At 54.4% G+C, this 27983-nt stretch overlaps 2 protein-coding genes across 6 annotated transcripts in view; one reads left to right on the top strand and one right to left on the bottom strand.

Moving 5' to 3' along the window:
• Nucleotides 1-268: 268 nt before the first annotated feature.
• Nucleotides 269-27748, bottom strand: RASAL1 (RAS protein activator like 1). Of its 5 annotated transcripts, none has more exons than XM_019734011.2 (22): nucleotides 27586-27748; nucleotides 26907-27264; nucleotides 22610-22666; nucleotides 20282-20395; nucleotides 20069-20130; nucleotides 17659-17788; nucleotides 15600-15681; nucleotides 15378-15509; nucleotides 14069-14157; nucleotides 13407-13524; nucleotides 13103-13253; nucleotides 12680-12744; nucleotides 12265-12377; nucleotides 10183-10375; nucleotides 6890-7027; nucleotides 6166-6310; nucleotides 4874-5046; nucleotides 3197-3334; nucleotides 2981-3116; nucleotides 2080-2200; nucleotides 1627-1703; nucleotides 269-1376 (listed from the first exon to the last, which is right to left on the bottom strand). In XM_019734011.2, the coding sequence occupies exons 2-22, from the start codon at nucleotides 26969-26971 to the stop codon at nucleotides 1237-1239; spliced, it is 2439 nt and encodes an 812-aa protein (XP_019589570.2). In that variant the 5' UTR covers nucleotides 26972-27264; nucleotides 27586-27748; the 3' UTR covers nucleotides 269-1236. The 5 variants fall into 5 exon arrangements, with proteins under 5 accessions (XP_019589570.2, XP_019589571.2, XP_074178054.1 ...); XM_019734012.2 differs by having other exon boundaries at nucleotides 26907-27119; XM_074321953.1 differs by lacking the exon at nucleotides 27586-27748 and having other exon boundaries at nucleotides 26907-27526.
• CFAP73 (cilia and flagella associated protein 73) overlaps nucleotides 27390-27983 on the top strand; it is a 34403-nt gene continuing 33809 nt past the window's right edge. Inside the window, exon 1 of the mRNA XM_019733915.2 lies at nucleotides 27390-27496. The gene's annotated coding sequence lies outside the window, so the exon portion shown is untranslated. The remainder of the gene's footprint in view (nucleotides 27497-27983) is intronic.

Raw genomic sequence — 27983 nt, 5'->3', positions numbered from 1 at the left:
TGGGCTCCTCAGGACCTCAGAGCCCCAGCCTCTGCCCTCGGGGAGGAGGGCCAGGCTCTGTTTAGGGACAGACAGGGACAGATCCCAAGATCTGCAACAAGCGTTTCATCAGCCTTGGCCACACCCCCAGGATGCTCAGGTGGCTGTGGTCGATGCTGCGGCTCCAGGCGACCCCTGCTGGCCACCCCCGGGATAGCGTCGCATCCTGGTCCACCTTTTCCCCAGCCAGGTAGGTTCAAGTTTAGTCACACAAAATTGGAAACGAGTCTTTGGAGGCCCTTCCGGTTCTGCCAGTTGGGTGTGCCCAAACATTTTTATCTTCTGTGATTCATTCTCAAACAAAGTCGCACCTCAAACCCTAATTTCAAACCCTACTACATACAAAGGCACCCAGCCCCGTGATCCTCCAATCTCGGGTTTATCCACATCACCTTGAGGAATTTAACAATCCTGACTTCTGCCCCCACACTCCTTCTGATTCTGATGCAGTAGATGTGCGTGGATGTCAGGGATCTGCATTTCTAGCAGACACCCCGGAAGGATGAGCTGTGGGCCAGTCTGAGAAGCTCTTCCTTGGCTCCCAACCTACCTCTACGGAACCCAGTTTGAAAACCACACATCTGCCATCACAACCTCCTCATTTTATGCAGGGTAAACTGAGGTCCAAATAGGGGAAAGGAGGCTGGCCCAAGGTCTCCCAGACTCCAAGGATCTGAGTCTTATACACATTGGGCTCCCAACCTGTTCTTCCTGAGGGCACCTCAGCCAAGGGCAGGGCTTGGGAAGATCAGTGAGGTTACAGGGGTTGGCAGACATGAAAATGGGAAGGGCTGAGCCGGCTTAGTGCTTGTCTGGGGCAACAAGGCTATTTGGGCATCCGGGATTCAGGTACAGCTGTATCCAGCAGCTCAGGGCCAGACTGGCTTCATCGATGTGGGTAGAAGCCAGTCCAGTGAAACAGAGACCTCAGGCTGAGCCAGATGAGTCAGGTTCCTTATCCCATCCACTTGGGTCTGCCTTAACCCAGAGCATGAGACTCATTCAGTGCAAGACTGGCCCCTTGCTTCCATGCCCTGGGTTTTGGGCTTAGGGCACATGGGATTAGGAGGTCTTCAGAAGCCTCCAAGCCACAGTACTGAGGAGGTACTCAACCACCACAGGGAGACTCGGGCCAGGTAACACTGAGGAGGGCCCAAGGGCTCCCTACTCCTCCTTCCAGGCTGGCTCCAGCACTCCTCAGGGCCTTCGGAGGCTGGGGGCCACCTTCCCCTGCTCCTGCTGCTGGAACTCCTCGTGGGCTCGATCCAGGTCTGCGAGCACCTCCAGCAGGCGGGCAGCTGCCTCTCTCTGCCGGGCCAGGGCATCAGGACAGGCCCCTGGAAGAGAGACACGGGGGCTCAGCCAGGCCAGGGCAGCTGCCACAACCCACACCCAGTGGCTTTCTCGGGCTCCAGGTTTGCCTGCACCCTGAGAATCCTAAAAGGTACCAGAGCCCATACACACAGTCCCCTGGGCCTGCTGGTGGCTGAGAAACAGGAGCGGGACTAGGATGGCACAGGGATATGCCTGGTAAGTTGTGGGAGGTGGCAGAGGGGTCAAAGGAAAGGGACCTCCTTAACTCCTTACCTTCCGTGGTACTGGAGCCCTCCCCCGAGTCCGCCTCCGGACTTGAATCCATGTTGGAGTCCTCCAGGAATTTCATCCTGGAAGTGGAGAGGGAAAAAGACAAGGCTGGTGGCTGATTCCCAGTCTTGGTCTCTACCCCAGAGAGTCTTTGTTGGTTGGAATAAATCTCTGTCATTGAATAACAGTGACCCTGAGGCCAGAAAGGAGAAGGGACACATCCAAGGTCTGTGCCTGTCTCTGGAGCCCCAGGTATTAAAAGATGCCAAGATCCAGTTCTGCCTTAGGGCCCGCCCGAGGGTGCTTCCTCGCCTTGAGCCCGTCTCCCCCTTCCCCGCCCACAAGCTCAGCTGATGCACATGGAAAGAATGACCAAATGAACAGCAGAGGCCACAGCGGGTGGCTGGCCCACCCAGCTGGTCATAGGAGGTGAAGTGGCATGGGCAGGGCACCTACCTGAGCTGGTCCCGCCCCAGGAGCAGCTGCCGATACACCATCTGGGTCTCAGCATCAGGATCCAGAGGGTCACTCCAGTCTCCCAGGGTGACAGCAAAGTGTGTGCGGCTGCAACCGGCAGCTGAGGGGCAGAGCGTCACCAGTAACCCCTCCCATTCCCCTTCCGGAAGCCCCAGTGGCAGGCTGTCCCGAAGCCCTGCTTCTGCCTCTCAAATTGCCCTTCAAATCTACTATGTCCTTCAAGCCCCACTGCCTTCACCTCACCCAACATAGCAGTGGCCTCTCCTCTCTCCAGCCTCCTCCCACAGTCTAGGCTCCAGGCACAATGACCTTTTTCAGTCCTTCCGCCCTCTCTGTCCTGAATCCAGGCCTCTGCTCATGCCGTTTCCTCTCCCTGCAATCCTCTTCCTTACCCCTTCCCTGTCTCCAACTTTACCGCCTAAATCCTACTCTTCTCAGGTCACATTTAAACAGCACCTCCTCCAGAAAGCCCTCCTTGATCTACCCTGGGCTTGTGTCAAAGGCATTCTCTGGAGTCTCAAAAGCCTCCTCTTGGCACTTGGAAAGCGGTATTACAATTGTCTGGTTATTCACTTGTCTTCCTTGAGAGCAAGCCTCATGCCCATCCATGCACCACTAGACACCTGGTGCGTAGTGGGTGCTTATAAAAGAATACCTCACATTTAATGGGCACTGTGTGTTAGGCAGGGTTCTAAGCAGTTGGCCTATATCAACTCAGTTATTCCTCACAATAACCCTAAGTGGTAGGCACTGTTACCAACCCCGTTTCACACTTGAGACTGAGGTATAAAGAGGTTAAATAACTTGCCCCAGACCCAGCTGGATTACCGCTGATTGACAGGTGGGGAGGGTGGAGCCTGAGGCGACCCTGCCGCCTCACCTGAGCGATCAGCCTGAAGGCAGCAGGTCCAGCGGGCACTGCGGAAGGCACCAGGGTGGCAGGAGGCCAGCTTGTCGGGGTTGGGGGCGCTGGCCTTCCGCAGGGCCGACAGCCATTGGTTCAACTCATTCACATTCTGTAGAGAGTGGGAGGTGGTCAGGGGCGGAGATGGGACCCAGGGGACGCCGTCAGCCCCCCAGCCTTGTGGTGCTTCACCTTGCACTGGAGGTAGGTGGTGTGCAGTGTCCCTGCGTTGTCCTGTGTCACCACCTGCATCACATGTGGCAGCTGAAAGGCTCCCTCGTCCACACGCTCCACCGCACGGATATATGACACGGGGGTGGAGGAGCGTATCTGAGAAAGAGGACAGTCACTGCAGGAGGGTCTGGGGGCTGCAGCCAGGGTGCAGGGGCCAGGGACAGCATTCCTGACGCTGTGTGCCTCAGGTAGTGTCCCCGGGGAGGGGACACTCAACCCTGTGCCTCTGTGATCTCTGTCCATGTCCACTCGGCTGAACCACGAGTCCCGCGGTCCTGCCCCATCACTCTTTAAGTAAGTGACAACTTCTCTGGGCATCAGTTTCCACTACCACCACCACCATCATCATCATAACCACGGACATGGCACTTGGGATGTGGTTCTAAGCACTTTACCTTTATCAACTTATTTCATCGTCCCAACAAATTTCTGAGACTGGGTCTATTATTCTTCCCAATTTGCAGATGAATAAACTGAGGCACAAGAGGATAAATGACCCTCCCAAAGTCACTCAGCTGGTCGAGCCAGAATTAGAACCCAGACAGTTGAACTGATCTATGCTATGCTGACAAAGTAGAAATAATAAGTGTGGGCACCCTCTCCGGTGTTGGCTATTATTATTTATGGTGCATACACAGAAGTGAGTAGAACCCAGTATGTGTCTGGGTTTGTGCTAGACTTGAATGGCAGTCCCAGGAGAACAGGGATTCTCTGTCTTGTTTACTGCTGTATCTCCCTGCCTAGAGCTCTGCATGGTACATAGTAGGCACTCAATATATGTTTGACGAATGAATGAGTGAGTGAACACGTGCCTGGACGTGTATGCCTAACAGCCAGGCAGGTACCTCCGAGTGAGCAGACCTAATTTGATGGCATGTATGGGGACAGAGCCCCAGAAAGCAGTTTCCAGGCTCCCGGCCTCACATGGAAAGGTGCTGGCTCAGGTAGTAAATGGCCATCAACTGTGACTGGATGGCCATCAGCTGGGGCTAGTTGGCCGTCAGCTGTAACCAGTGAGCTATTGGCCACTAATATAACTGCCGTGGCTACGCTAGCAGGAAAATGGGGGCTAGCAAGAAGATGGTGGCTGAGCCTGCAAGCGGCGCAGTGAGGGTTGCGAACAGTGTGGCTCCTGCTTCCTGTGTCTCCAACCCAGCCTCCAGTGAGACTATAGTGGCATGACTCCCCTATCTATGGCTCCATGGGTGTTCCTTTTTGGCCTCACCATGTCCTGCGTTCTTATGTGGGGAGCAGGAGCTGAGACCCCGCCTGGCACCCTGCACGACAGCATGTGTGCATAGATCTGAGTGGGAACAGATGAGAGGAGGTAAGCATTGTCCATGTCCTGTGCGTGACCACATCTAGGGGGTACGTCAGGGCCACTCTATGCACATGTTCTGAAGGGCGTTTGATGGTGAGTGCATGTAGGGGTATGACTGGGCCTGTCCTGGGCACCCATTGGCCCAAGGGTGTCAGCAGAGCCTGGCACAAGAGGGTGGACTTGCCAAGTTGCTACGAGGGCCTGAGCAAGTCCTTGCCCCATCCTGGGCCTCCATGTCCACCCATGGTACGAAGAGGCCGTTCTATGAGGGAGGCCACCACTGGAAACCCCTCCACCGTGGACTGGGGCCCCACCTGACACTCAGGACTCTTGGAGTAGGACAGCATCTCCCCACTGAGCCAGAAGTAACGTTTCTTGAAGGCAAAGCGTGTGGCCAGGCTGGCAGGCTCCTCCTTGCGCTTCAGCAGGTAGCCTTCTCGAACAGTCACGGAGGATGGGACCAGGGCCCTAGCCGGGCCCCCAGCCTCTGTGAAATGGGGAGGGGGGACAGTGAATCCTCTGTCCAGGTTCAATCTGCCCTCGTGCCCAGGGCCTCAGGGATGAGCAGGATTCTCCTCTGCTCCCCTGGAGCCAGGAGGATGAAGCCTCCATAGGGAATGGTACCACTGAGGGAGGGGCCCTGTCCTACCTGAGGGATCTGCAGGCAGTGGTGCAGGCAGCCAGCAGGGGGCGCCACCCATTATGGAGTCAGTCCAGGAGACTGCCTGGCGTTAACCCATGGCGGAGCCCACACACAGGCTCCCCCCTAGCACCACCGGGACCCCGCCAGCCACAACCAGCTCTCATTTCCACAGGTTGCTCCTCTGTGACTTGGACCCAACTAGCTCATGACCTGGACCCCACACTGGACTCAGTCCCAACTCCTCTGCTTGAAACTGTCCTGTGGCTCCGTTTCACTCAAGTCGAAGCCAAATCCTTCCAGCTGCCTACAAAGCCTCACACAATCTGGCCCCCTCATCTCTCCTTCACTCCCCCTCATTCACTTTTTCCCCGGCCTTCTCACTGTTCCTTTCTGGCCCCACCTCAGGGCCTTTGCACATGCTTTTCCCAGCCTGGAACACTTCCCCAGGATCCTCATGGCTTTCTCTCTGTCCTCTTTCAGGTCTTTAATATCACCCTAGTGAGGCCACTCCCAGCCATCCTAAAAGTTTGACCTGCCACCCCGACATTCCTTTCCGTCCTTTATTTTTTCTCCTTAGCCCTTATCAGTCCCTAACACACCATATGATTTGCTAATTCATCTTGCTTACAGCCTGTTGTCTCCACTAGAATAAAACTTCCATAAGAGCAGGAGTTTCTTCTGTCTTGTTCGCTGCTGTTTCCCAGCATCTGGTACGGTGTCTATTACATTGTAGGCGCTTAATAGGTATCTGTCACTTGCATGAACTCCCTGCCACAATCTCCACCCACATCTCCATGTTGGCTAGAATGGCAGAATAGGTGCCAGGAAATATTAGCTGACTGACGAGCTGACCCACAGGTCCACAGTCTCGGTGCTTAGCAATGGGGGAGGCGTGGTGGAAGGGCAGGTCCCAAGGGTCCAGTGGTGTGACAAGCCAGACGTGGCAAGGCCACAGGAACTCACCCTCCTCCCCATCCACATCCACCAGCTGGTCCAGGAAGTCTCTCACACGTGAAATACTCTGCAGCAGGAAGGGGTGCAGGGGGGCCATCCACAGCTCCTTGCCCTGGCCCAGCTGCTGGCCCAGGTTTCCGATGCTCTGCACAGCCTGGAGCAAAGGAACAGGGGATGCCAGGCTCAAGGTCACTGCAAGGGGGAAGGGCCTCTGTGGACCGAGAACAGAGTCCCAGAGTCCTGGCTCCCAAAGCAGTGCTCAGTGAAGGAGAAAGCTCATAGCAGCCGCTGCTTTAGGCAATATCTCTCCCTCCTGTGGGCAAATATGCACCCCCTGGGCCCTTATTATTCTGTTCCCTCCTGAGCCCAGATCTCCCTGCCCAGGACTGTCTGATCCTATCATGCACACTCTGGAGCCAATGAGAACCTCCCAATGTGGCCACTTTGCAAAGGACGGTCTAATTAAACAAATAGTGAGGTGTGAATGACTGCTATCCTGCTTCCCACTTTCCTCCTGGAAGGGTAGGGTTTGTGTTTCAAAAGAGGAACTTAGAGAGCTTAACGAATGCCTTCACACTCGGGAAGGCTAATCTAATGGTGGTGTTTCAGACATAGGTTTCTCTGGGCCTCATTTGGGCCTTCTGTGTAAACTCATAGAAGCCTCCTAGCTCTGTTTCTACCATGCTTTTCTCTGGCTAAGAGCACCCACAATGGGGCACTCCACTGGTGGTACCTTGGCAAGCAGTAGCAGTGAGCGGCTCGTCTGAGGATCGGCGTGCTGCTCCCGGAGGTCAAACAGCTTTGGGGTGAGGATGGCAGGTGCAAAGAATCGCAGGAAGAGAAAGCCACTAATGGCCAGGTATTTCACATCCTACCGAGAGGAGCAGCAGGTGAGAGGGGAAAAACCCACTTTCTACCTGGGGAAACTGAAGCATTAAGGACTATAGACTGGTGGTGCAAGGGGAAGTGAAATGGGAGATGGGTCAAGAAGCCATCCTGGTCTGCCACAGAGGCTTTTCCTCTCTGGGCCTTAGTTTCTCCACCTGGCAAATAGAGCAATAATACTAATCCCGCATGACCAGATTTAGCCAACCATTCTCAGAGTCTGCTTTGTGCCAAGCACTGTGCCAAGGGCATAGCCCTATGAAGGAAGCACCATCATTATTCCCATTTTACAGATAAGAAAGCAGAAGCTCAGAGATGTCAAGTGACTTGCCCAGGGTCACACAGCTGATGAATAAAAGAGACAGGATTCAAACCCAGACCTATGATTTATGATAATGAATAGCAACAGGCCAGATACCTCTCCATACATTTGTTTATTTAATACTAACCCCAGGAGGTATTATATCTCCATTTTACAGAGAAGGAAACTGAAGACCAGAGAAGGAAGGTCACTTAACCAAGGCCACACAGCTGTAAGTGGCAGAGCCAAGATTTGAGCCCAGGCAGGATGTGAACTCTCAGCTTTCCACACACTCTTGCATTCAACACTAGCTACTGTGGAGTACTCACTGAGTGTCACGAACTAAACTTGAACTATCACATTTAATCCTCAGATACCCCATGTAGATATTATTATCTCCATTTTCCAGATGAGGAAACTGAGGCTCAGTGGTGATCCCAGTTTGGCTGGTTCCAGAGCCCATCCTGCATGCACCCCTGAGCCCCAGCCTCTGCCGTCTACAAACCGTAAAGTATGGTGCCTGCCGGTGTGAGTCCCACGCCTGGCCACCTGCAGGTAAGGCTGGTTCCCCCAGCTTCAGCAGAGGGAACTCAGGGAGAGGGTGTGGCTTCATCCTGGGTGCATCTGGCTCCCCACAAACCACTGTCCACTCACCTCTCATACTTGGCTGACTATATTTAGCCCGAGAGTGTGTGTGCTCCAGTGTTTATCTACGGGCTGTATTCACACATGAAATAATACCCTCCCTGGGTGCATGCCAACTCCCTGGGCCACCTCTGCATTGACAGTGAGCCCTACCAGGGGCTAGGTACCTGGAGCGGCCCAGAGGGAGGGTGCTCACCCTCACCCTGCTCATCTGGAACCCTGAACTGCCCCCAAGGCCACCACCTACCACCCGCCATGTTCAAGGGTAATTTTAGCCTCAGACATCAGCCCATGACTTCCTCTTTTTCTTGAGGAGGAGGAACAGATGTCAGAGAGGCAGAGAAAGGGGTTCCCCTGGGTTCCCTTGAGCCCATCCACCCTCATGGGCCTGAGAAAGCCCCTGCTCCCTGCCCACTGTGGGGGGCTGAGAACTGGGGACATTTGGGTGTTACTGATATCTGCTCCCCCCCACAAGGGCCAGGCTGTCTGAGGAGCTGGCCTCTCCCCTCCCTTCCCTCCTCCCAGGCACTGCTCTGTCCCACTTAGCACCTTTGCCGGCAGCCCAGGCGAGAGCCCAGCAAAGTGGGGCATAAATAAGCCACATCTCAGTTTGAGGCCACACCTCAGCAGGAGCTGAGGGGGAGAAGGGAGAGACCCCAGCTGGGAGTCCAGAGGCCTCCGTGTGAGTCTACAACCCTTGACCAAGGCGCTTTACCTCTCTGGGCCTCAGTTTCCCCATATGTAAACAGGAAGTGGGGAACCAAGAGCTCTTCACCCAGGCTCTAGGGATGGGCCGTGATACCGCCAACATTTCTATCTGAAATTTTTCTGCAGCGTGAACCCAGGTCCACCTTTCTGGTACATCAGCACCATGTAAGTGAGCCTCATTTGATGTCATTCGTAAGCAAGAACAATGACAGCCACCCAGAAGGTGTGCTCCGCATCACACCCGGGGGTCTCCAGCTGGTAACCCGCAGGCCAGTCCAGCTGCAAATGCCTCATGAGTGGCTCAAAGGGCTGTTGTTTTGTTGTTGGAGTGTTTTTAGGTTAATTAGTGCCAAAATTTTTTAAATGAGGCCTCTCACTTAAAATCAAGAATGTTGGCTTAAAAATGGCTTACAAAAACAAAACAAAAACAAAACACGAAAAAACAAACTATGAAGATCTGACCCTCCTACATGAAGGTCAGATTGATAGTCTGGAGCTGCCCCCTTTAGACAAGCTGTGGGGAGTCTAGTTTGCCACGGTCCCCACCACTCCCTACTGCCCCACACATTGACTGCTTTGTTCGTTTTTACCTCACCTGCCTCAACCACACAGCACCTGAGTTCTCAACCTTATTTTGGGTATTGGCTACTAAACACCTCTTTCTCTCTCTCTCTGTCTTTCTTTCTGTCTCTCTCTTTCACACACACACATACACACACACACAGCTGGAATTTAACAAGCACTCACTCTGTGCCACACTATAATTTGGTGGGTATGAGCACAGATTCAGGAGCCAGCCTGCCTGGAGGGGTGACTATCCCAGCACCACCCCTTTCTAGCTGTGTAAATTCACTTCTCTGGGCCTGTTGCCTCCTCTGTAAAATGGAATAATACTGGTACCCACCTCATAGGGTGGATGTGAAGGCTAAATGAAGGTAATAAATACATAAAATAAGGTCTGACCCATGGTAGGGGCTGCATATAGTGTTGCTGTTGTTGCTGCTGTTGTTGTTACAGTGGTACCTCGGTTTTTGAACATAATCCGTTCCGGAAGACCATTCGAGTTCTGAAATGTTCAAAAACAACCGACAGCGAGGCCTCAGGATCTTGCACTCAGCGGAAGGCGCGTGACATGTTTGCCTTCCGAGGCGTGTTCGAAAACCGAAGCATTTACTTCTGGGCTTATGGCGTTTGTAAACCAAAATGTTCGTCAATGGAGACGTTCGAAAACCAAGGTACTACTGTATTATTATTATTATTATTATTATTATTATTATTATTATTATTGTATTATTATTACCACTTCCCGTGGGTCCCAGACCCTGCCAGGAATGTTGTCCCCACTTCGGCCAAACACAGAGCACTTTAGCACAGTGGCCCAGATTCTGCCCCACCTCTGCCCTGACTCTCCGAGTGACCCTGGACAAGCTGCTGCCCCTTCTCAGCCTCAGTGCCCCTCACCTGCCCAATGGGGGAGCCTCACCCACCTTGTGCTCCGCCTGGGGGAAGCGCTCCTCCACACGCTGGCGCAGCCGCTTGAAGGCCAGGCGCACAGCAAGCGGGCAGCGCCCCACGGAGCCCACGATGGCGTCCACAATGGGTCCCAGGTAGCCTGTCAGCAGCCCCAGGCTGGCTTCCCTCACGTGTTCCTCCGAGGGGGTGCCCTTGAAGGAGATTCTCCTGGGGGAGCAAGTGGAGCGGCTGTCTCAGAGCCCAGCACCTATCCGCTCAAAACCTTCCACCAGCCCCCACTGGGCTCAGACAGCGCCCACCTTCCCACCCCACCTCCTCACCCTTCCCCTCCTACCATCCCCACCTGGCCTCCTGCTGCCGCTCACACACGCAGAGCTCATTCTTGTCTTGCAGACATTGTACATATGGTTCCCTCTGCCTGCGATAGTCCCCACATTGAGCTTACATGTCACCTCCTCAAACAGGCCGTCCCTCCCCTATCGCCCATCGTCACAGACCGTGGTGCAATGCATTTTCAGCACGGACATGCCAGACACGTTTCTGCCTCCGGGCCTTTGCACTTGCTCTTCCCCAGCCAGCAACACTTTCCCACTAGATTGGCACAGGACTCTCACCCTCACCCCCTTCAACTCTTTGCTTACATGTCCCCTTCTCTGAGAGGCTGTCGCTGTAACCACCCTGTGGAATATCACAAGCCCCTCCCCTGCTCCTGGCACTTCCCACCACCCTCCCCAGGTTTATCTTCCTTCTTTCCACTGATCACCTACAAGAACCTTCTTCTTTAGTTTGTGATCTGTCTCGCCCCAAAAGAGGGATTCGTGCCCATTTGTTCTCTGTCGTGAACTCGGTGTTCAGCCAGAGCCTGGCGCACAGTAAATGTTCAACAGTTGGTTTGTAGAGTGAATGATGGAATAGTACTTGTCTATCTGCAATTATCTTGTTCCTTCCTTTCTTGTTCCCATCCAGGTTTAGGGGCTGGCTTGCCCACTCTCAGACTGAGAACTCCACAGAAGACAGGCTGGGGGGTTTCGGCCCCACCGTGCCCTGGACCCAGCAAGCTAAGCCCTGAACTAATGTCTTTGGCATTAAATGATCAAATATATAATTTAATCCTAATGGCACCCTGATGCACTATGTAGCCTGATCGTTCCCATTTAACAGATGAGGAAACTGAGGTTCAGAGAGGTCACTTTGTAAGTATATGGAAAAAGCCGAGATGAGAACTCAGGACTGCACGCTTGAGTCAGCCTTACCTTCCCCTGCGCAGGTGCCCAGATGACCCAGCCAGATGTGCTGGGAAAAACTTTCACCTTGGGTTTCACAGACAGACTCTGCCCTCTGTTCAGGGCCTGGGTTCCTATCCCTGATGTGCAACTTCCGAGCTGTGCGACTTAATGCAGGTGACCTCCCCTGCCTGAGGCTTGGTTTCCTCGTCTGGCAAAAGGTTTCCTCGCCTGCCTCTAGTGTGCTTGGAAAGTGTGGGCAGGACTTGCTGCAGGGCCCAAAGTGAAGGTACGACCCTCTCTTGTCCCTTCCATGGTCCCCGATGGACTGCCCAGCAACTAGCTTTTGCGGCCTGGTGCGATCAAGCCCGCCCACCCTGGCTGGAGTGGGGAAGATCCTGGAAAGAGAGAAGGAGCCCACAAAGGCCTGGCATGACCCCCAGCCACTGCCCTGCTTCCTCCAGTCTCATCAGATGCTCCAGGATCCCGCCTTGGCACACAGGCCCATGCAGAGCCTTCCCCCAGTGGTCTCTGCCACCACAAGAACAGAAACACCTATACTTATGGAGTACTGGTTAATGCTGGCCTGTGCATACATAACTCTCTTAATTCTCACAGCCCCACACGGGTAAAGTAACTTGCACACCAGGGGTGGCAGAGCTGGGATTTGAGCCCAAGGAGCTCAGACGTCGGAGTCCTGCCCGGAACCACTGCACTAGGCAGCCTGAGGATCAAGAGCTCACAGGTGAGAGTTTGGGGTGGAACGCAAGGCTCCTAAGGGGGTGGCAGTCGGCACAGACCCAGCCTGACAAGGCTCCAAGGGGACAAGGGGGCTGTCGGAGGGTCGGGCTTCATCCCTCAGGCTCGACTCACCTGGTACGACCCAGGTCCATCTTGCACGGGTCCAGCTCCATGTACTTCTTCTCCTCGAAGACACGGTTAACCACCGGCTTCAGAACCTCGTGTAGGTAGGGCATGCCCACGAGCTGGGGGCAGGGGGCACCACACAGGGCACGGCTGAGGGCGAGGCCGGAGGGTGCCCATGAGCTAGGGGCAGGGGGACCATGCAGGGAGAGGTTCAAAGCAAGGCAGGATGTGCCCAAGGGCTGGGGTGGGGGCACTACCCAGGGTGCCACTCAGGACGAGGCTAGGCACCCACCAGCAGCACCCAGCTCAGCTACCTAGTGCCATCTGAAGTCAGCCAAGCTCTGGAGGCCGGGTAAGTACTGGGAAGGGGGTCCCCTTAAGGAAGCTGCCACCGGGCCCCAGCAGACCTTCACCCACTCACCTTCATGAACTGTTCCATTGACTTGGACGCCAGGGAGTTAGAACGGAAGAGGGTGTTGGGGTCAGCTGGGAGGGCAGAGGGAAGTGTTTGCTGGGATTCAAGGGGCTGGATCCACCTCACCCCACCCACCCAAGGTGGGGGGTCAGGATTCTACCAGCCTCAGGAACCAAGGAGACCAGTCATATCAACTCCATTCACAGTGCAGAGGCCCAGGGTGGTTAAGCGATCTGCCTAATGTCACACAGCTCAAGAGTAACAAAACTCAGCTGGCTGGAATGCACAGCATGGGGAACCCTCCACACGTGCACACACACAGGAGCCCCTCTCCTCTGCCTGAGCCCCTCTCCTCTCATTTCTCCCCCAGAGACCCTCTGCAGACCCATCCTTGAGGACTGACATCTGGGGATCACTCTGGCCACTCACTGGTCCGTGCCACCTCACGCCGGGTAAGATAATCCAGAAAGGGCCCAGCCAGGCCCTGGCCGAGAAAGAGCTTCACCAGCTTGGTGGCGAGGTCCTGGCGGCAGTCCCCCGAGGTCAGCTCCAGCACTGCCAGGGGGCTGGCATCATCCTCCTGGGCAAGGAAAGGAGGCAGGTAAGGTAGCCTGGGGTTCTGAGACCCCGAAGCAGAAGAGCCCAGAGAGGTACCCTTGAAGCCAGGGGATGCCAGGACCAGGTCTGCATGCACCACCCTGCCCCCGGGGAGCTGCTGGCCTGACGCACCCACCTCTGGCAGCCCCAGCACAGACTCCATGAGCAGCTGCACGAGGGGCTGGTAGTACTCCGAGGGCAGGACGCGGTCCTCGACGAGGCGCACCTTCAGCCGCAGAGCACCCAGGTTCCCCCTGACCAGGGTCAGATCACAGGTACGTAGGTGAGGAAGTATGTACGGGCAGGTGCGGAGAGCCAAGACGGGCAGGTGTGAACACAGGCAAGGAGCATGGATATTTGCAAAACTAGACAGGTGTGGACCGCTGTGGGCAGGTGTGAACAGGTGTGTCCAGTCCACGCAGGTGTGAACACATATATCGACAGGTATAAACAGGAATGGATAAGCGCAGACAGTGTAATGGTGTGGCCGGTATAAACAAGTGTGTAAGAATGCACAGTGTGAACAGGTGTGGATAGGTGTGGAAGGACCCAAGGTTCTGAACACACAGTAACAACTGAACTGACGTGCTTGCAGGTAGATGGGTATCAGGAAAACTCATTTGGACATACGCAAACACACATTGTGAGACACTCAACAAACATTTGTTAAGTGAATGAAGGAAGTGACATGTGATAGCTTGTGGGCTGACGTGGGCACCCACGAGGACCTGACCTTGAGCTGAAGATGGTACACAACATAATTCCAGCCTGGCCTTCTCCCTCCACACCCACATTTACCCAGAATCCTCCTCGGCTCTGGGAAAGGGCAGGAGGCGGAACCAGCCATTGGGTGGGTTCTGCTGCAGGACCTTCGGGGGGAACTCCACCTGTGAGGGGACATACGGACCCTCAGTCAAGCCCTGCCCTGCCCTACCCAGCCCTGGAAGAGCTCAGCCTGCCCATCCAAGAAGGGGCAGCGTAGCCTGCCAGGGGCCCCCTCCTCCTTCCCCATCGTATCCCATCGACACTACAGCAGTGACATTCCCTCCCCCAGTCCCAAATTATTAGTCCTGCCAGGGCACTGAGGACCTCCAGGGACTCTTAGTTGAGGAAACTGAGACTCAGAGAGGTAGAGTGACTTGCCCAAGTTCACAACAGCTGCTAGAGACAACATGCCTGGAACCGACTGTATTTTCAGCTCTGTTTAAGGACACAATTGCATCCATCAAAAGGCTTAAAGACAATCCAGAGGGTCCTAGAACCCCACCTCCTTCTTTTGAAATAACTTTATAGAGATATAATTTATAGAGATATAACTTGTACAAGTTTTCTGTGGACATGTGTTTTCACCTCTCTTGGGTATAAACCTAGGAGTGAAATTGCTGGGTCACTGGGGTAATTCTGTCTTTGATTGAGGGATTGCCAGACTGTTTTCCAAAGCAGCTGTGCCATTTTACATTCCCACCAGTAATGCATAACTGAGCTTCCCTCTTACTTGTTCTAATCTTGCCTCCTTTTAGAAACTGTCAGCCCCGATAGACAGCCCAGAGAGGCAGGAACGATCACACCCATTCTACAGATGGGGAAATTGAGGTTCCAAGAGAAAAACCTTGAGCTCAGTTCTTCCAGAAATAGGAGCTAAGGGTTTAGATTCTGGAGTTAGAGAGACTTGCACTTAAATCCTGGCTCTGCCATTTCTTAATCATATGGCCTTGGGAACACCACTTAGCTCTCTGAGCCTGTTTCCTCATCTATAAAATGGGGACAATAGTCTCAGGGTTATGGAGTTTCCATGAGGGTAAATGAGGTTAGGCTGGAGAAACACTTAGCACAGGGCCAGCACACAGGCATCCTGGGTACTCTCATCCCAAAATAAGAATCTGAGCTAACCCTGTGACCTTGTGCAGGTTCCTGTACTTTTGAGACCCTCCGTCTCCTCAAATGTACAATGGGGCAACAGCACTCCATTACCTAGGCCCGGCCCGGAAACCTGATGAGGCAGCCTTCACATCACCCCTTCGGAGCCCCAGGATACGCAGCCCATCTCCCCTTCCTTCTCCCTTGGAGGCAGTGGGGAGCCATGGAGGGTGTGGGAAGGAGGGCTCACCATGCCCAAGAAGTCATTCTTGCCCACCATGTCCCAGTCCCAGAGCTCCACTCGCAGTGAAGATGGGGCACCTGGCACCTCCCGCAGCTCCAGCACCTCATCCCAGTGTGGGAAGCGAGTCTTCTTGATGGTCTGGGGGAGGAGGAGGGAGTGAGGAAGAGAGCTGACAGGGACCCTGCCACCAGATGCCCCGCTCTTTCTTAGTTCCCCTCCATCACTCACCGAAGTCTCCGAGCTCTGGCTGCCCCAAAACACACGTGCAAATGGGTCGGAAGTGCCAGAGATGTCTCGGGGGGCCAGGTCCCTGGGGACAGATGAGGAAAGGAATGAGGGACACAGGATCCTTGAAGACCAAAACCCAAGCAGGGCCTTGGAAAAGGGGTTCAGGGTAGACGTTCAAATGCCGCTGGTTTCCAAGGCAATGAACTGCTCCATTGTAGGGACCCAGTGAGGAGCCAGCCTCATCGTGCCTGTCCAAACCCCGTATCTTCCTGTTGACTAACGCAGAGGCTCAGAAAGGTCATGTCCTGCATCACAGAGCCCAGCAGGCAAAGGTGCCATGGGGAGGGGGAGGGGAGCCTCAGTTCCCCTGGAGCCCTTGGATGGGAGGCCGGATGCCAGGGTTCAAAGCCTGGCTCTCCCATTCATTGGCTGGTGACACTGGGAAAAGTCACTCCATCTCCCTGAGCTTCAGTTTTCTCATCTGCAAAATGGGAGTAATAACAGACCAACCTCACATTGGTCTGGGCCCAAGTTAATGAGATGATGTGTGTAAAGGACTTAGCATAGCAGCTGGCCAGGAGTGAGGGCTCAGCTCAGTCATTCATTCAACAAACACTCATGCCCACACCCTACCTAGGACCCAAGAAAAGGCATGAGGCAGAGACCCCTGCCTCTGGTTGTCATGACAACCCAAAGTCATGCCAATCAGCCTCCCCCATCCCTCCTTCCTGAGGTCCCCCAAATCCAGGACACCCCCAGGGGCTGCTTGCTTCCTTCTGCTGCTCCTTTCCCACCCTTGCTAGGCATCCAAAGCCTTTGGTTTCCTAGGAGCCAGCTCAGTTGCTAAGCGACAGCAATCTGTCCCTTTCCTGTTGCAAGGATCCTGCACAGCTTTGTGGCTGGTGAGGAGGCCCAGGACACAAAGCAGATGAGGAGCCCAGGCCCATGCTGAAGCCATTAGCCTGTCTCTTGCCCCCCTGGTGCCTTTCATTCAGACTCCAGGAAGCCCCAGCTGGTGATGGGAGAGGCACAGAGAGGGCAAGAAAAGACTTTAAAGTCACACAGCAAGTTAGAAATAGAGATCTTCCCCAACCTGGGCAAGGATCGTTTGAAAAATGAAGGTTGGGGGAGTAAGGTGTGAAAAAAAGGCATAAAAACAAGATGGGAGATGGGAGGAGAAAGGGGGTGGAAGTGTTTAGGAGGCAGAATGATGGGGGAACTGAAAGGAAGAGAGAGAAGGGGACAAATAGGAGTGAAGGGAGATGGACATCCCAGGAGCTGGTGGTCCCGGAGGGTCATTTGTGGGTTTTGCCAGTCCGTCTTCCTTCAGATGTTTCTTTGGGACAGGACCTCCCTTCCCCCACTCCCAGCCCACATGACTTGGTGGGCTGATCCCCAGCTGCACTCCAGGAATGGGCTTGCAACTCAGGCCTGACCAATCAGAGTCAGTGTAATTGGTTCAGAGACAGGCATGTGCTTCAGACTGAGCCAACAAGAATTAGTCCCAGGACATTGGTTGGAAATGGTAAGAGACTGAAGTTCTTTTTTGATTGGAGCTGCCAAGTTGTTACGATGGCAGCTGGGGCCGCTGGGGCCATCTTTGGCCCCATTTAGGGAGAGACTGTTTCAGAATGAAGCTAACACAAAAAACAACTGAGGAATCTGTGTTCACAGATTCCAGATGTCATCATTTGAGCACCTGGATCCAGCCATGCCTGAAGCTCCCATCATTCATATGAACCAATAGGCTTAGGCCAGTATAAATTGGTATCTATCACTTACAATTTGATGAATACACCTTCACACATCTGTCTGGCCATCCTGAGTGTGTGGCCTTTGGTTGTTGGTCACTGGGGACCCAACAAGGATTTTGCTTGTGCTTTGACCCCAAGAACTTGCAATCCAGGGAGCTTGAACTATTTGTCTATATGGGATTCTGGTTGTAAGCCCAGAAGTGCCCCAGAAATGAAGAGGCACCAAAAACCAAGGCAGCTGGTGGAACCAGGGGATGTCTGCTCATTCTCAGACCACCCCACACACACCCCCAGCATGCGCATACCTGGCCTTGAGCACATGGCAGTGAAGACAGCAGCCCCGTGCATCCTCCACCATCCGCACAGCCAGGCAGATCTCACCCTGTACCTCTGCATCCGGGTCCACACGGCTCAGGTTGATCCAGCTATCAATTCCTGGAGGGCACAGGCACTAACTTTATTAAGTACCTACCGTGTATGTGGCACTGTGTTCACTTAAAAGTTCAATTAACACTAAAAACATATTAACTCGTGGACATTGCTTAGCCTTCTGATGAGGTGCTGTAATTATCCCCATTTCCAGATGAGGAAAATGACGCCCAGCGAGGGAAGGGCTTTGCCCAGGATCCCACAGCTAGCAAATGGCAGAGCTAGGATTCGAACCCTGACAACGCCCTTGGCTATGCACCATCACACTCCTTCACCCTGGTATATGAAGTACTCCGTCATTTAGTCTCAGCGTACTCACCTCTCAAAAAGATAATGGGCATTCCTACTTGTGAGCCTTTGTCTGGACCATTCTCCCTGCCTGAATATGTCAATCTCAATCCTTCTCTTTCTCTCCCTCTCTCTCTCTCTCTCTCTCTCTATCTCTCCTTCTCTCTCTCCCTCGCCCTCTCCCTTTCTCCCTCTCAACACTTTGAAGGTATTGTTCCTCTGACTTCTAGCTTCCACTGTAGTTACTGGGAGTCATTTCAGCCTAGTAATTTCTCTTGTGTCAGTGGTCTTATCTTTTCTCTCTAACTTTAAAATCTATTCTTTGGATGTTCTTGAGTTTCACCACAATGTGTCTAGGTAAGGATGTTTTTGAATTCTGATTAGTGGTACAGATTGTACTTCTCCTACTTATAAAATCATGTTGTTCCTTGAGTTCTGGAAAATTCCAGGTCTTCAATTTTTTTAAAACATTTTCCCTCCCTAGTGTTTTTTATTAGTATTTCCTCTCCCCAATTTTTTCCATTCTTTCCTTCTAGAACTCCAATGAACTGGATTTTAGACTGTCTCCATTATTTTCCATATCTTTGAACTTCTCTTTTATATTTTCCTTCTTGTTTCTCTGGGCCAAAATCTAAATAATTTCTTCATACGTCTCTTCCAGCTCACTAAACTCTCACTTCTGTTCTGGATGACCAGCTGTCTCTAAAAGCGTGGCTTGGTTCTTTGTCAAGTCTGTCTACTTTGTTAATGTAGTGCTTTAATTTACTGTGGTCATTGCTGACCCTTTCCGGTGATTACATCTTTATTTACATAAATACTTCATTTTTTAAAAATTCTGTATGTTATAATGACAAAATCTAAAGTCTTTGTGGGTCTAAATCTGATGGCTATTATTTCTGTCTCTCTTCCTCATGGTGGCCCACTTCTTGTGGGTGTGGTGGTCTTTGATTGTGAAGTCATGTTTGTCTGATCTCACTCGGGGGGAAACCTACCTTGAGGATGTTTATCTCTGGAGAGGTGTGGTGCTCGCTTATTCTGGGCCTCTTCAAGGGTCTCAGTCTAAAGGGGGGGTCTCAGGGTCAATACCATCTGCCTTTGGCCCTAGCCCGAGATTTAGCCTGTTGACTGTAGAGTTGACACTGACTTAACTTTCAGGGAAATCTTTCCTTGCTTCCTTGCTATTGCTCACCACTCCCTGTTAGGTTTTGCTCATGATTGGGGAATGGGAGGAGAATACTGAGGATTTTCTTTCTTTACAGCAAGTCCAACAATGTGTTAGGAATTGCACCTAATTCAGGATGTCACTGTTATGTGGCAGGAGGGCCCTTCTGAGGATCTAGTCCCCAAGTTGCTGGAAATGGAAGCTCCATCTCACCTCTCTCTAGCTCCACTGCTACCCCCAGCTCCAGGATGCCGTCAGTTTTCTCTTACTTGATTATTGTGCGGATTCCAAATTGATCTCCTAGATCTACTACTCCTATCCCACCGTGACCCAGTATCCACAAAGCAGCACAGAGAGCTTCTGAGACTGTATCTAATCTCTCCTATCACTCCATCTTTCAATAATATGGCGCCAATATCTTCACTGTCTTGCTTGAGAACCATCAATTGCTCCCCAGTATACCCAGAAGAGTCTAGATTCTGCCCTGGCACCTAGGGTCCTCTCCAATCAACCCTCACCAAGTACTCCATCTGACCTGACCTGTGCCTGATGAGAATCCATGGAGATGTGCCTTAGCATCTTTGCCAAACTCATTCCCCTTCCTACAGGAAGCCTTCCTGGACCACACTAGCCCTCACTGCCCGCTGCTTCTCATCCACTGTCATACCGGTGACGTTCCACATAGCTCTACGCCCACATCTCTGCCCTGTTTAAAAACAAAGCCTGAAATAATTTTCCACTCAGGGCTCTGTGCTTCCCCGTGCCGCCTGCCATGCCCTTGCAAATGCCCACCCCCTCCTCCCTCCGCCCAGTGGGGCCCAGTGTCCCTCACCTACCTCGTGGGTCAGCTGCAATTGCCTCCCTGCTCAGCGAGATCTTGCCGATGACATCGTCGTGCCTGCAGAAAGGCAAGCAGGTGAGGGTTCAAGTCAGGGACCCTGCCCCACCCATGGAGAAGTGGGGACAGGCATGAAGGGCTGGGTGGCTGGGTGGGTACTTTGCCTCTGCCTCCCCTCAGGTGCCCAGGCTTGGGTCCCCAGCACACACACCCCACCGTATCCTCGTCCAGCACGTAGAAGGCCAGATGGTGGAAATCCAGTGGTAAGTGCACAGTGTACTCCTCTCCCCAGAAGGGGCTCAGACTGCGCCAGACGGTTGCTGTCCTGCAAAGGAGGGCATAGGGGGCTGGGAACCCTTGGGCCACACAGGTGGCAGACACCTGGGGACCCAGATACACACACACACACACACACACACACACACACACACACACTCCCATGGGGATACTCACTGAAACAGAGACACTCACACATACACCGGGGAAGCCAGAGACACAAAGAGACACATTCACGCATACGCAGGTACACATATGCAGCCTCAGAAATCTCTAGAAATACACATCTACGTGTTTCTACATACCAACACATGTAGACACACACAGAGAAAACACACATAGTCACAGACGCACAGACAAGAAAATGCCCAGGCACACACAGAGACCCACAGGTACACTCACATACATGCACTTGTGCACAGCAGACACACACACACAGAATCACATAAACACACCGTAATTGACAACATGCATAATTTTATTCAGTCAGTCAGTCAGTCAGTCAGTCAGTCAGTCAGTCAGTCACTCCGTAAACTCTCATCCCAACTGTGTGCCAAGCCTCGCGAGTTATGGGGAATCAGAGGAGAGGTGCCAAGGTCCCTTCCCCAGAGAGCTCCCCTCCATGGGCAGGTGCTTTCTCCCGAGCTCTTATGACAGTGAGAGAAGACTTGTGATTGGTGTTAGCTCAGTGGCGCCTGGTCGGGTCTGGGAGTGGGGCTAGGAGGGGTCAGGAAAGGATTCCTACAGAAGCTAATCAGACAAAGGGGGGAGAGAGAATGAGGACAAGCATTCCAAATGGCTGGAACAGCATATGCAAAGGCTCTGAGGCAGGAATGAGCTTAGTGAGTTTGAGGAACAGGAAGGGAGGAGTGTGAGGGGCCAGGAAACCATGATGTCAGCAGGGGCCAGTGCACTCAGTAAGCAAGGGGGAACCACAGGAGGATGAAGAACCAAGACAAACTCAGAAACAGACACATACGTAGAGCACCCTCACCCCGACACCCATACAGACACACTTCCCTTTACCCAACAGGGAACAAAGAACCTACTTGCCCAGTAAAGACACAAACAAATTTATGGCTGCACAATGTGGTTTGTACACCTGTCACTCCCATCCTCCTTCCTTTCACATACTCTTCCCCAACAAAGAGTGTGAGCACACACACCAGCGTGCACACAGACGCACGCACACTCTGCTTTCTACCCCAGCCCCGGGCACCACCATCAGATGGATGCTTCTTCCCAAACACCCTGGAAGTTCCTCAGGCTCTCCAGCCCCTGAGGCAGGAGGCTCTTCAGAGCCCAGAGAGGTGGAGATAGCAGCCTGGGGTAACACAGAAAATCAGTTTGCAGGTTTGGGGGCAGAATCAGAATGTGGTAAGGGGGCAGCATGAGCACAGAGAGACAGTGCAAGGGGTCAGCTGGGGTGCTGCAGGCTGACCTTCCCCCAGGCAGGCTCCCTGCCCCAGCTCCTGGCCCATCTGGACCAGAACCAGCGCCAGCAGCATCCTGAAATCTTGCTGTCTCCATAGGAACCAAGGTCTCAGCTGCCCGCCCACCCGCACCCCCTCAGACCTGCGGGGGCTGAGAGCTGTCCTTGGCTTGGCCTGCGGGGGTGGGAACCAAGCATGGCCCAGCCAGATGTCCGCTGCTGCCCAGACTCACTCACACACCAAACACCCTCACATCGGTGCATGAGTACCCAAATAAGCTGGCAAGGGTGCACACGTGTGTACAGGGCAGCGTGCACACACACACATATACACACACAAACCCAAGTACACAAAGTGAGCCTGCACACCCCCAGGGACATACACGTCTGGCCACAGGCATTCACACCAGCTCTCCAACACCCCCCCACCACACACTCACAAGTAGACCCAGCTGGGTACATGTACACACACACCCACACACACACACACACACCGGTGCCCGCAGCACCCAGCAGGCCCGGAACAAGCCAGTCCAGCCAAGCGTGAGACACCCGCCCCCGGGGAGGCCCCTGTGGGAGGCACAGGCTGGCAGCCGCTGAGTCAGCCCCAGGGAGCAGCAGGTCCAGGGGGAAGGTGTGGACCAGTTAGGGCTGAATGGGGAGAGGAGCTGGCAGCCCCACTGCAGGTCCTGAGGCCAGGGCACAAGGCAGCCACCATCAGGCCCACAAGTACCCCGTCCCCCAGCTCCTCTTTTCCCTGTGAATTCTTGTGCCTGGACTCCCCAGGTCTAGAAGGAGCCCCTCCCCAGACCCAGTCTCTCCAGTCCTCACCTGGCCACCACCTCGTCGTCCACTTTCACTATGCAGTAGGGGTCACTGCTACCAGACCTGTGGATGGGGATGGGGGTCGAGAGGGCAGCCATGGGTGGGGGTCCCAGTTAACCTTCATTATACAGAGAGAGACAACTGAGGCTCAGAGAGGGGAAGACACTTGCCCAGGGTCACACAGCAAGTCTAGCTAAGAGGCAGGAACTTAGGGGACCAGCAGACGTCATGGCGGCCCAGCCCACCCACTGCGTCCCTGACCCACCACATGTGGGATCCCTGACTTCCACCCACAGAAACAGAACACTGAGGCTGGAACAAGGAAGTTCGGAATTCTGGTTCCAGGAAACCCAAAGCAGAAGAGCATGTGCTGGAGAGTCACACCTGGCTTCCCCACCTGCTGGCTGTGGATCACAGGCAAGACCCCTCCCTTCTGGGACCTCAGTTTCTCTGCTCTATAAATCAGGAATAATATTAACACACTTCCTAGGGCACTTGAAGGAACTAAGGAGACAATGCATGGAGGAAGGCATCTCAGGCTCGCCCCAGACCTCTCCCCGCAGGTGTCTTAACACCCCCCTCTGGGGTAAGCATTGCCCTCACCAGCTTTTCATTTCAATGGGAGTTTCTCTGGGGAGGGGACTCCCCTTGCTCAGCCTTCAGCGGGGATGGACCTCAGCAGACTCTCTCACTGTAGGCACAGACCAGGGCACCCAGACCTCAAAATTCAACCAAGAGATGTGCCCCATCCCCTTGAGCAGCCTTGATCCACTGGCCAACCAAAGCCAGTGCCATCCCCGCTTCATAAGGAGTTGCCAGTCCAGCCGTCTCCTCTCCTGTTCCATCACGCAGGCCATTCCTTCCACCAAGCTCTCCGTCAAGCCTCAGGGCCTTTGCACTGGCTGCTCCATCCACCTAAGACACTGTCCCTGATCTTGTCATGTCTGGCTTCATCCTGTCATTCAAACCTCACCCTAAAAGTCGCATTCTCAGAGAGGCCATCTCTGACCACCACTGTCCTGTGTAAAACTGACCTCCAATGCCTCTGAGCGTCTGAAATCACCCTGTCCCCTAGTTTCTCTCTGGGTTTAGTGTCTGTCTCCTAGGCTCTCCGCAGCTTCTGAGCTGTGAGCTCCTTGGGCGAGGACCTCTATCCCCCTCCCCTAACCCCCATCTGGCAGAGTCAGAACCCAAATCCAGTGGCTCAGTACACATGCTCTTAACCAATGCCACCTCCACCCTAGTTCACGATCCCTTCTCCAGATGGCCCCCTCCCTCGATGCCCCAGCCCCCACCCTCTGTCTCTGCCACCCTCTCTCAGTTCAGCATGTCACCAATCTACAAATGCCTCAGGGATCCCAAGGAACAGGGTCATTGGCACCGGGAGCTGGCCCCACCCCGAGCCCTGTCTGTTGGCTGAGCCCTTCCTGTGCCTCAGTTTCCTCTCTGGACTCCTTCCTTTAGCCCCCCCCCCAGGGTGCTCCAGTGCCTCCATTTCCCAATCGGGTCCCCATCTCTGAACACTTCAGACTGGGCAGTGGCATATGCCTCTGAGTTCCTCTCTGGGTTCCACCTCTGATCCCCCTTCTGTCCCAGGCCTCAGTTTCCCCTTCTGGATCTATCCCAAACCCACTGGGCTCAGTAACCCCAGGAGCCCACCTGGCTCCAACCCCCTGGATGCCAGTGACTGGCTAACCCCCTACCTCTCATTTCAGTCTCTGGATTCTCTATCCCTGAGCTTCTTTAAGGCAGGCACCCATTCCTCAGTTTCCCCAACTGCAGATGTGTGCTGGGATCCTACCAGCAAAGGGCTGGGAGACACGCCCCCTCCTTTTGACCTGGCCTAACCCCCAGCCCCTCATGGGAGCCAGACTCATACGTCAGCTCCAGGGCTCGGACGCAAAAGGGCCTTATCAGGCTTCTATCAGGTAGGGGCACCAGTGGCGGAAGAGGGCTGCCCTCCCCAGACCCCCCATCTCTCCAGACTCTTGGCCTCTCCCATGGCCCCTGCCCCACCTCAAGCGTGGGAAAGCAGGCCCGCACCATTGCCTGCCCAGTCTGGTTTGTGCTTCGTAGCAGTCAGGCTTCCAATCCCAGCTTCGTGACCTCAGGCAAGTGACTTTGCCTCTCTGGGTCTCGTTTTCCCTATTTGTAAAATGGAAATGCTAATAGGATCACAGGACGTGTTAAGCACAGGACCTGGCCCGATATAGTCAGCCCTCGGTGACTGACAGCTGCTATTATTTTTTAAAATATGTATTTATTTATTTATTTTTTCAATTAGACTTGACATTCAATATTAGTTTATATTAGTTTCAGGTTACAGCATAATGGTTAGATATTTACATAATTTACAATGTGACCGCTGCTATTATTAATGATAGTAATAACTCTAAAATTATTGGCTGAGGGTGACCAGTTAGCTCAGTTGGTTAGAGCGTGGTGCTGATAGCACCAAGGTTGCTGGTTCGATCCCTGCGTGGGCCACTGTGAGCTGCGCCCTCCTTAAAAATAATAAAATAATCGGCTGAGTCCTCCTATGCCAAGTCAGAACCGCACCCCCTAAAACCTGGTGAGGTTTCAGGAAGAATCTGGACCCTTTCCCTTAGGAGCGGGGAGAGAGAACACACCCAAGCTAAGAGTCCCCGTGGACAGGGAGATTGCAGCATGCTCTGAGGAGAGAGCCCCTCTGATCAAGGGAGCCGACAGCGAGGGAAACTGAAGCAGGGTGGGGGGATCCCCAACTAGTGCTTAGTGGCTCCTCCCCACCCCAGAGCTCACCTTGGCCCAGGAACATGGGGAAGGAGGGGTGGCCAAGAGATGTAAGAACCAGGCAAGACTCAGCTCCCTCCTAAGGAGAGGCAGAAGGAGCTCCCTCCTGGCCCTTACCAGGATTGGTGTGTGTGCGTGGGGTGGGGGGCTCTGAGCACAGTGAGATGGAAATCTGCTTTCTGGAAGCCCCCCCACCCCAGCCCTCCAGCGGCTGCCGGCCCCCACTCTTAACCTCATTGCCCGGACACTTCTGGAGTCTGTCATTCTCAGGAGCTCTGAGAGGGCATCACAGAAAGAGGGAGGCAGGAGGCCTGTCCAGATGCTGCATTCCCACAGCATCTCTGCTTCTATCCCAGGGACATGTTTATTTGGGGAAGCTGATGAGGATGGAGAGCTCTAAGCAGCTCCCCCCTTGACAAAGCTGCAGTGTTGGGGAAGGGGGAGCTTCATGCCATCAAAGGCAGGATACTCCTTGCTGGGGGCCCACAGCTGGGGGAGTTAGGGCAGAGCTAAGCCCCAGCCTGGACCTGTGCTAAGGCTCAGAATCCAGGTTCCTGCTACCTTGGTCATGGGGGTAAATCCTAACAGGTTCTCCACCCTCACAGCTGGATGGGGCGTGAACACCCCTGTCCTGAGCTCCCATTGCACAGATGGCAGACCGAGACCCAAAGAGGACCAGGTTCAAGGTCACACAGCTGATGTCCTGCCAAAGATCCCAGGTGCCCACACCCTCAGAGCCCTTTCTGGGCTCAAGGCCAAGCAGGAGGGGGATCCTTTGGGCCATCCTGCTGATTTGGCAACTGCTGACTCAGCGCTAGGAAAGCACACCCAAGGACTGTACTACAGGGATCCCAAGGGTCTTCCAGCCCCATCACATCTGGCTGGGGAGGGGGCTGAGGGGGGACTTGGCTCTTCAAGCCACTCAGCATCCAGGGAAGGCCCACACTGGGCTGGGAGCTACTGGCTGGGGAGCTCAGGGCTCTAGGTCAAGAGCGCCGCCCATTTTCCCCCACCCCGGGCTGGACAGTTGGCCATCTGGTGACACTCTGCAAACCTAAACCCCAGATATACATAGAGGAATTGCTGGGGCCACCTGGATGTCCCAGCTTTCGGGCTCCTCCCCAGGGTTCTGCTGATCAGAGCCCACCCAGGCCTGGAGAAGCCCCATCTCCAACACCTGCCTGGATTAACGGAGGGAAGAGATACCCATGCAGGCAAACCCCTCCCCAATCCGACAGAATCCGACCCTCTAATCTCCAAGGCTGAATCTCTGGAAGACCCCTTTTAGTGCATCCCAGGAACAAAGACATCCCCCTTGTTGGGGGCAGGGCGGGGCATCTGCTAAGTCTGGGCGCCCCCTCCCACCAGGACAGCGATGGTATGGGGGCCTCTTGCTCCGTGAAAGCGGATCTGCCCCAATGCGGGGTCTTGGACAAGAATCCGCGCCCACTTCACAGGAGGAATGGACGACCCCCACCCCATCCCACGCGCGGTGTGCCCCTCACCCCCCACTCGCCCTGGGAGTACTCACACGTCCTTGGCGGGCAGCGCCCGGCCCTCCACCACGCGGACATTCAGGGAGCTGCTCTTGGCCATGGCGCCCAGCCCCAAACTTTCCGGGCAGGAGGGCGCCCAGGTTCCGAGGCTGGACCGCGGAAGGGAGGGAGGGCGTCTACATATCACCCACTGCGAGCCCGGCGCCCTGTCCCGGAGTCCGAGCGCCGCCTGTCCGAGACGCGGGTAGCTGGGAGGGAGGTTTCCGAAGGAGGAGAAACGATAGGTGTCCACGGAGGGGGCGTCCCCTAGGACTCCACAGGTAGGAGCCGTGAGCGGAGCAGGCAGAGCGGCTCAGGGAGCACCTCCGCTTTTTGCCTTCCAGCCTGGAGCTCCTGGTGGGCGGGCAAGGCGGGCAGAGGGAGAGGGGGGGCGGCCCAGGGCCCTCCCCCCAATCCCGCCTCCCGCCGGGACCCTGCTGGTCCCCAATCCCCCTCGCGCGCCCTCTGCCGGCACCCCAGCGGAGTGCGCCAAAGCGCACCGGCCGCGGAACCTGGGCGCGCCGAGTCCGGGACCGCCAGGTGGGAAGCGGCCCACGGCCATGATGGGCGTGGCCAGTGGCTCCTGGTGAGTTGGCATTGGGCTCAGAAGAGGCAATGTGTCCCCTGGCTGCCCTCCCCAACATATTCACACCTCCCCGACCCTCCCCTACCTACCATTCGGGCACTACCTTCTCCGTCGGACCTCCCTGCCCTGTCTGGGAGCAGTATCCGTGGTCGGCGGGAGGCGTAGCTAGAGAGAGAGTCGCACATTCCCTTGGGGTCCGTTCAGAGTCAAGGGAGGGGCCTCGAACATCCTTCCATCTCTTTTAGTTTCCAATTAAACCCAGACTGTGCGAGTGGCAGCACCCACGTCACGGGCTGGCATTGCGGGGGAGGAAGCCGCTGCTGGAGGGGGAGGGGAACCACCACTACAGAGATGATAAAAGTCATATACAATTGTTTGAATACTTAGTGTGCCAGGCACTGTTCTAAGCCGTTTACGGGGTTTATCTCATCTTTGTCTTCACAATTGTACTATTGTTCCCATTTTATGGATAAAGAAACTGAGGTTC

Source organism: Rhinolophus sinicus, linkage group LG16 (genome assembly GCF_036562045.2).
Source record: "Rhinolophus sinicus isolate RSC01 linkage group LG16, ASM3656204v1, whole genome shotgun sequence".
NCBI classification, from domain to species: Eukaryota; Metazoa; Chordata; class Mammalia; order Chiroptera; family Rhinolophidae; genus Rhinolophus; species Rhinolophus sinicus.
The sequence above is the reverse complement of the archived record's forward strand: the minus strand, read 5'-3'. Positions and strand labels throughout refer to the sequence as shown.